Source organism: Elaeis guineensis, chromosome 13, assembly GCF_000442705.2.
Source record: "Elaeis guineensis isolate ETL-2024a chromosome 13, EG11, whole genome shotgun sequence".
In the NCBI taxonomy this organism is placed as follows: domain Eukaryota; kingdom Viridiplantae; phylum Streptophyta; class Magnoliopsida; order Arecales; family Arecaceae; genus Elaeis; species Elaeis guineensis.
In genome coordinates, this window is record NC_026005.2 from 5,833,169 (window position 1) to 5,842,795 (window position 9,627).

The window sequence follows — 9,627 nt, forward strand, 5'->3', positions numbered from 1 at the left end:
GAGGGGATTGGCTGCAACAGTTTTTTCTTTAAAATTTAGATTCACAATCCGGAGTTGGACTAGTATATTATTTTCATTATCTAGATCGACTCAAATTTTAATTTTAACTTGATAAAGCTGAATGCAAACTTGATATAATCATGAGTATAATTATCAAGTCAATAGAAAAGATTGTGTTCATCTAGTTTCAAAATTAGGTTGGGCTAGACTTGATTAGATAATAAAGAAACAGAGCTTTTGATCTCGAACTTAGGCTCAGGATCATAGTTCTGTACCGAACCTGATCAGACGCAGGCTCCAACAAGCTTGAAATAATTACATCCTAAAACATGAGCCAACAATGGAAAAAGGTAAGTCCATCAATACTAGAGTTAACGGAATCTGAGTTAAACACAAAAGTGTCACAACCCCCACAGCAACAGTTACAGCCACCTGCTAATGTTTTTTTTACTGTTATTAATTTTTATTTATTCCTATTAGAAAAATTAAAAAAAACAAATTCCTTCTCTATCCCTGCTGCCAGTTTTGTGTGTCTTTGAAAACCGACAAAGAATGGAAACATTGGCTACCACGACGTTTCCTGTCTCATTGTTTTCGCGTGCATCATTTGACATAATGCTTGCATGCAATAATAGAGTAGGATTGGGACTTTAATTTGGTTCTCAAGTTGTCACCTTTGAATTTGATCGTCAAAGTAGTGGGCTGTGGCGTGTATGATGTGTGTCTCTAAATTATTATTTTCTCACTTGGGGAACGTAGAAGTGAAATGGCAAGCACTTGGACCCTTCAAAAATTTACTATGTTCTGTCAAGCAAGCTCTATATGGACTCATCAAAACCATTCCCAACGCTCAGGCTCTAGCTCTATAATTGATTTGCTAACTTACCATCAAATTGTGAACCAAACAAAACAAAAATAGTATATTCTAAGACTCACTTAATTATGAGTACTGAGCCAAACATGAACAATTATTGTTTTGGTAAAATTAATAAGAATGGGCCTGAGCATTCGCGTCATTCATTAAATATGTCCCACGGTCTAGACTTGTTACCTGACACGCGTGGGAACCACTGAGCTGTCCACCAGACAAACAGCCATCGCACGCTAATATTGCCAGGAGACTCCAAGGGAATGGGGCGCATGCACTCGCTTAACGAGCGGCTAAGATAGTTGAAAGCCATCCATTCTTGAACCTTCCCGACCCATTAAGCCATCCAAAGCAGACCATCTAGGAACCATCCCTACCCAACTCCGCGGCCACCACTCCGCGTCTTGTCCTTTCTCTATATTTCATCGCCAACCATGACACCTACTAGAAGTCCCCTGTCCATTAAACTGCAATATTTCAGAGCTCATTGGTCCAAGACTCGAAACTTTCACGCAGACACAGAAGACGAGAAGGGTATGGAATGGATCCCACCAGCTGTCTAAGACTAGAAAGGCGTGGAATGGATCCTACCAGCTGTCTAGAATTCCACTCCATATAGTGTGTTGCACATTGTCTCACGAAGGTGAGACGAAGCCCCCTTTCCCTTATTTATTTTATCCCAAGTGATCGATAATCATTTAACGCACTCGCCCCTCCTCACCTATTTATATCCCCTTCCCCACTCATCCAACTCCATCGATCAAACACCTCTCCTTTCTTCCGTGCTCCGAGACCTTCCCCCTTCCCAAATAATGGCTTCAACTCAAGTAGCTAGCGCGACCCTTCTAGGGGTAGTAGTACTAGTCATGAGCTTAGCCCAAGTGTGCATGGGATCCAGAAAGCTAGCCACCTTGGTCCAACCAACACCACTCAAATACCACAATGGAGTAGTGCTCCAAGGTGACGTCCCCATCTCCATCCTTTGGTATGGCAAGTTCACCCCAACCCAGAAGTCCATCATCTCCGACTTTCTCCTCTCCCTCACTCCCCAGCCCTACCAAAAGCTATCAAGCCCTTCTGTATCTCAGTGGTGGAACACCATTGATGAGTTCTATTTGAGCAAGGCTGGAATCAAGAGCCCAAAGAAGAGCCAAATCCTTTTGGCTGGCCAAGTCTCGGACGAGATATGCTCTTTGGGCAAGTCCCTTACGAGAGACCAAATCTCCGAGCTGGCGGCCAAGGCTGGCACGAAGAACGGCGGGATCGCGCTGGTTTTAACGGCCGAGGATGTGACGGTCGAGGGGTTCTGCATGAGCCGGTGTGGGCTCCATGATTCGGACCGGAAGGCCGGCTCGAGCTACATCTGGGTCGGGAACCCGGCGACGCAGTGCCCGGGTCAGTGCGCCTGGCCCTTCCACCAGCCAGTCTACGGGCCACAGACCCCGCCGTTAGTGGCGCCTAACGGCGACGTCGGGATTGACGGCATGGTGATGAACCTGGCGAGCATGATGGCCGGCACGGTGACCAACCCGTTCGGTGACGGATTCTACCAGGGCCCGAAGGAAGCGCCGTTGGAGGCGGCGACGGCGTGTCCCGGGGTTTATGCCAAGGGGGCATATCCGGGATATCCCGGGGATTTGTTGGTGGACGCCACGACGGGGGCGAGCTACAACGCGAATGGGGCCCGCGGGAGGAAGTACGTGGTCCCTGCGTTGTTTGACCCGTCAACGGGCTCCTGCTCCACCTTGGTTTAGGATGGGGATTTAGCTGTTTTTAATCGGAAGATATGGGATTCTTAGACATTGTTTTGTATGTAGATATGGAGGTGAAGTTTGAAAAATAGAATTCTTTCATTTAATTGTTGGTCGTTCTATCGTGGAAACTAAATATAATAAAGAGAAAAGTCTATCATTTTGACCTCTCACATGCTCGTCTTTGGAATGAAGATTTGAAGGACACTACTACGATTAATTTACTATCATTATATCTCTCGATATCCGATTTTAGGAAGTTGGAAATCAACGCATAGTATTACTTGACATGTTAGTGGCCAAAGGAAAGCTGGCTCCGTTGAAACATAACCAAGTATAAACTTTTTGCTTTAAAAAAAGTCCATGTTGGGCAGCATCTCAGCTCCATACATGCTCACCGACGAAAGGCTCCTCCATGGTCTGTGTAGGAGCAAACTGTTGTTTTGTTTGCCTGGTTTCGCCCATCTGTTTAGAATGCATAGAATAATACTAAAATGCGACCTCTGGCCATCCTACTCGTTCTTAAAAAGTGTCTCGTTTAGTCCCAGTACTGTAGCCAGCTATACTAGAACTATATTATGGGATTCTTCATCAAATCTTTCTACCTAATTTTTGATTATTTTATTTTTTTTATTTCCACGGATATATTTATACTCATATTAATTAATTCATCCATCTCATCAAAATAATAATAATAATAATAATAATAATAATAATAATAATAATAATAAAATGGCTTGTTTCCAAAATCATGACCGTTTCACCTAATAGGCTTCATTTGCATCAATTCTGATCCTTTGCTTGCTACTAAACTTGCTTGGTTTGCTTTGTTGAAGTGCCAAAATATTATGCAATAGTGTGGCCTGCTTCCATTCACGTAGTCTTATTCTTTTCCCTGGATTTGGAATAAAAGAAATAATACTAGACTTGTGAGGCCTTTTATTTGGGGCCATTTGTTTGTACTCCTCTTTTTTCAGATTCCTCCCTATCATGTGTCCCTATGTTTGTCCCTTCTACTGCTTCATATGAGAACCTTGAATATGGCCCCTTGTTTCAGGAAAGCTCGTAATGTATCATGAGGACAAACCCTTAGCCTAAGATGATTGGGGAATTGAAAAACAACCAACCTGTATGAGATCAACATCTAGACTATCTCTTGCTAATACACAATTCTTCTAGCATGATACTCAAAGCAAATTTTATAGCGTCTGCTGGAATAGGAGGGCAAAAGAATATTTGCTTGAAATTTGATGCTGGTATCCCCTCATCCTCTTTCATTTTTTTTTAATAATTTAAATTGATTTTAAACTACTATATTATAGAGAACTAGAGATAAATCTTCAATTCTACTTTCAACTTAAAAGCAGTTTTTCAAATGAGTTTTATATAAAAGTAGCTACCCATTTCAAATACAAGTTAAAAGCAACTACCCATTTTTGACTAAATTACTCTTATAACCTTTAAAATACTGTAGTATTATATTAGCATAGTGCAGTATTCCTTTATAATAAGACGGTATTATATTACATTAATGTAGTATTCCTTTATACTAATGCAGTGTTGCTTTATTATATTATATTAGTGCAGTATTCCTTTGCAATAAAATAATATTATATTATATTACTGTAGTATTTTTTTTATAATAATGTAATATTACTTTATTGTATTATATTAGTATAGTATTCTTTTACAATAAGGTAATATTACATTATCATAGTATAGTATTCTTTTATTATAGTATTACTTTACAATAATGCATTATTGCTTTATAATAGTGTAGTATAACTTTATAATAGTGTAGTATAATTTTATAATGATGTAGTGTTGTTTTTATTATGGTACAGTATTGTTTTATAATAGTGCAGTATTATTTTATAATAGTATAGTGTTGTTTTATAATTGTACGGATAATTGTGTCATTTCATTCCATCTGCGTAGTTGCTTTTAAGTTATATTTCAAATGAAGATGATTTTTTACTTGAAACTTAAGTAAAGAGCTACTTTTAACATTAAACTCAATTGGATATTTCTCACTAGTTTATCCTTCCAATTATTTCTTTGTAGTTCTTTTCCTTATTTGAAACACACAATACTCCAAGCACCTTTTTCAAAGCAACATTTCGTCTTGTGTTGTCACCAGCTTAGTCCCCATGCGTTTGATGAACAATGGAGGAACAGGAAAACAGGTAAACAAACGCTCCCCACCCTCCAAAGCCTCGTGTCTACTGCCATCCACATCCTCCAAAATACTTCACTCCCCCTGGGAATGCTTCTGTACTCTGCCCAAGTCTATCCACATTCATGCGCCCCTCGAAGCCCACCATATACATAAAATCCAACGCCTTTGAAATCTGTGGAGATCTCACCAAGTTTTTTTTTCGCAGCCAAACATCTCTAAAACCAACTCGATCGGGCCCTCCACAACCAGCCGACAACATGGTGCACACCATTGTATCGTTGGGAAATCCAACCATTGACAAGCTTAGGCATTTTTCATGGCTTTCAAGGCCAGATGGTATAAGACAAACCCTTAAATGCACGTAGAGCAGCACGGTCCCCAGATATTTGTCTCTCACGTAAATGCTCGTAACCATAGGCTTTGTCGTGTTGTGGACCTGGGAAAAATGGCAATGGATGGGTAAGCGCTTGGTTCCCGTATCCCGTGAAGAGAAGAGAAAATGAGGGTTTGTCTCCCCTTGAAACCAAATGGATTGGTTACGGAGAGTACAATCATGTCCCAATACATGAAGGCCCACTGCCTCCCCACCCTTTATACGAATTTGATTGTGTGCGGGCTTTTTGTCCTCAGCCAATTACAAAGTTTTATGTCTCCAATCTGTATACGGCTAAAGTAAATTATATGGTGGGGAATGGGAAACAACACAAAGTGAGATGAGTTGAGGTTCCCATGATCCATTGTGCACCAAAACCAAGGCACATTGGGGACCAACTTTTCGCCGCCCGGGAATCTTATCCCTTTCAATTCTTCCAATGTTTGTTCATGCACCCTATGCTCTCACTATTTTTTTTTTTTTTCTAATAGATTAGATTAGAAGAAATTATGTGTGCCTTTGGTAAACCTGTAGGAATTGAAATAGATTGAAACGAGAATTAGAATGGCCATAATCTTTGATATATTTGATTTATTATTGGAATCGAAATTGAAATTAAATTCAAAATGATATTTAAATACTAGGTGAGAATCCATATTTGAATTTGGGGATTAGAATATCTCATTCTCCCTTGATATCAAAATGAAAAATGAGACTTCATCAATCAAAGCATAGAAATAACTCATTTTCATTCTCATTCCTATTCCAGAGCACAATTCTTCCCACCCAACCATGCCCTGTACAGATTATGAGGATATTTCTAACATTATCTCTCTACTATTGGATTTTAAAATAATAAATCCTCACATGGCATGAGATGTAGTTCGCGGCACGTGCTAGAAATTTGGTGCCAGTGAATTCATCTTTGGCATTATAATTTGTATCTCCAGTTAGAACATGAAATTAGCAAATCATTTTCTAATTTTTATACTGATTTAACAACCGAAGTTGCAATTGACAATTTAACTTTGAACTTTTCTGATGGAAAAAATAAACATAGAATGTGAGGCTTTAGGTCACGAGAGTTGGTGATAAAGGGTCTTCCCGCCATAGTCCTTACTCACACCTTTGCTATTATTTATAGGTTCCCGTTTATAAGAAGAGCAAACGAGATGGATGAAAGAAGAGTTTGGATCTGGTCAATCCAAATTGTAGCAACCTCTAGCTTGGAGCACGGAGAGTAGGAAATCCCAATTGACCTTGTCAAGGACTTTCTTGAAATTTAGTTTGTATAGGATACCCTTACGAACAGAAGACCATGGATCATGACTAGAACCGTGGATCCAAATTAGCTTGCTTTATGAGTCAAGATTGGCTGAAACTGTGGGTCTAAATTAGCTTGAATTATCGGTCAAGACTAGCTGAAATTATAGGTCTGGATTAGCAAATATTGTGGATCTAAAATTTTTGTAATTATGTAAATATTACTTATAGAGTGCTCCACATTATAGTATAAGTATTTGTATAGAATTGTAGCACGGTAGAGATTCATTCTTCCATTCTCTATTTTATTGCTTTCTCACATTATTCGATTCTTTATCGGTCCATGCACACAGATCTATTACAATAAGCCAGAATTTCATGAGTGCTCAAAAAATTCTCAATTACAAACCAACACTTGATGAAAGTAGATTGTGATTCGCCAGTGAAAACGAGATGAGCGTTGCCCATCTAGCACCCAAAATCCTAGAAATGATTGTGTAAAGGCTTTTTAATAGGCTTATAGGCCGAAGATCTCAAATGGCAAGTAGGCCAACTTTTTTAAGGATTAGAATAATATAAGTTGATTCTTGAAAGATCCAAATAATCTCTATGAAAGTTGTCAAGAAGGATCAGAAGATCATCTGAAATCAAGCTCAAGTATCTTCAGAAGAACGAGAGAGAGAAACAAGCTGGTCCTGGTGCCATCAAATCATCTGGAGAGAAGATGGTGCGTTTGATTTCATCTAAAACAGAAGGCTTTCGAAAGAGCATTGAGATTAGAAGCATGGCCATGGAGTAGGCTCCATCTAATTTGTCGTTTCTTATGTCTGGTGATAAGGATTTGATGGAAAAAAAAATGTTTTTCTCATGTCATGAGATGCGAATCTATCTACAAAAGTTGCTGCATGATGGTGCCCTCTTCTCTAGCTCGGGCCCTTGCTAGATTTCCTTCTTATTTAGCTCCAAGTCTTTCAAACTAGATACAGTCTCTAACAGATCATGCTCCTCTGATTTCAAATTTTTATCTTTATGCAAATTTTATTTTTTTTTCGGATTTTTAAAGAAGCTTGGAATCAAAATTCACTTTGGATAATTTTTGTTGGCAATATCTTATCTCGCTAGAATTTGAGTAGACTGTTGCAAGGGTATCCATGCTTTCTTCACCTCTTAAATATTTAGGTTATAGGGATAATTTTCTCTATTAATTGAAATATGAATAATCCATATTATTTTCTTAGATTTCATATCCAAGATGTAAAAGAGCCAAAGAAGCTATAGAATATTCTTACAATCATCCACTCAAATTCTTGCCGGATAATTTTATATCCAGGATATAGAGATATTTTTTTATATATTAAAAAATTTTCGGTGATTTTAGTTTATAATAGAAAACGGAATGGATCAGAATAAGAATCAGGATGGTCATAGTCCATGATACAATTTGTTCATAGTTGGAATTGGATTCAAAATGACATTTGAATACCAGGTGAGAATCCGGATTGGAATATTCCTATTCTCTCTTGATATTGGAATAGAAATGAGACTTTATCAACCAAACAGTCGAGATTGGAGTCACTCATTCCCATTCTCACTTCCATTTTAGATCCCAACTCTTCCTAGTCGAACATGCCCTATAGATAGATAATGAGGATATTTCTAATGTTATCTCTACTATTAGATTTTAAAAAAATAAGTCCTCACATGGCATGAGATTTAGTTTGAGGCATGTGCTAGAAATTTATAGTTTCTGTCTCCTCGAAGATAGTGTCACAATCCGAACCCAACATCCGGATCGGATACGTGATGACCGCACACTCCTTAGAGCAAGCCCTAAAGAATATGCAAGGCCAAATTAAATTATTACAACCTTATCAACCATAATATTTAATTTCAATAATAATTCATAAAACTTGCATAATTACAATTAACATTCCTTCAATCCTCTGATCAGATATCAACGGTACTCTATCTATGCATCCGCTCACTCACAAATCCATACCATAGCCAACCATGGACATCTTGTAACTTTGAGAAGAAAAGAAAGATGAAGGGATGTGAGCTTTACAGTCCAGTAAGAATTCTCATATCACATCAATATAATAATATAATCAAAAAATAAAGCTAAGCAATAATACATAAAAGTCGATGTTCACTGTCCAGAATACTGCAAACATTTATAGATTATCTGTTTTATCAAAAAAGATGCATTATCATATGTTAATAAGTGAAATAATTTTATTTAACGATTGTTTCATGTCTTATCTTTCTATTTTCTTCTATTATCACATCATCTTTAATCCTTTTCTTTTTGACTTTGGCTTTGGACTATCAAGATCATGCGACGTTCTTTTATTCGGATCGATTTCTGTGATCTTCTTTGGATCGAAATATTCATGATCTTTCTCGGATCAAAGCGGCCATGATCTTTCTCGGATCAAATCATTCATGATCTTTCTCGGATCAGATTCTTCCACACATAAGCCTGTGGGGGCTGTCCCAGGCATAAGCTCCTGACAGGCTATTCCACATGACAAGGCCAGTCCAAACCATATTTCTCTTTCTTTTCATTTTCATGAAATTATAATATTTGACTTCATTAATCAATTCAAATTTTGCAGTATAATAAATATGTCATACCCATATAATCATGCCATCAATCGCTGATACATATGTATTGATATAACATATTCATGCTTAAAATCACATAAATAAATAACAGTGTCTCAGATATAACAAATTTATCGATCTCAAATCCAACGATGCAAAATCAATGAGATAAAATCAACGGTAAAATAACATATATAACGATGGTCATGTACAGGGATTCTTACCTTTATCAGTGACTGATCCAAGCACAGAAATCAATGTTCTTCTTTGATTTATGAATTTCTTTAACAAAATATTCACTCGATATTATATGCAGACAATCATCTCTTCATAACCCTAATCAAATATAAAAATCATATATGGAGAAAATTATCCGATAATCAATTTTAATAACACAAATCTAGGACCTCTCTCAGGATTAACCAAAATTAAGATTTGTCTAAGTATCTGGATCCTCCACTGATCCATAAGACTTCTAGAGAGAGAAAATTCATGAAGAGAGAGAAAATTTTAGAGAGAGAAAGTGAGGAGAGAATCTTCGTATCCTTCCAATGAGGCAATCATGGTCGAGATCATCAGAGGTCAT

The 9,627-nt window shown here is 37.7% G+C and overlaps 1 protein-coding gene across 1 annotated transcript; it reads left to right on the plus strand.

The window, feature by feature from the left end:
• The first annotated feature begins 1,602 nt into the window (after positions 1-1,602).
• On the plus strand, positions 1,603-2,792 carry LOC105056796 (protein PHOSPHATE-INDUCED 1). Its single transcript, XM_010939108.4, has one exon. The coding sequence runs from the start codon at positions 1,681-1,683 to the stop codon at positions 2,620-2,622; it is 942 nt and encodes a 313-aa protein (XP_010937410.1). The 5' UTR covers positions 1,603-1,680; the 3' UTR covers positions 2,623-2,792.
• Positions 2,793-9,627: the final 6,835 nt, after the last annotated feature.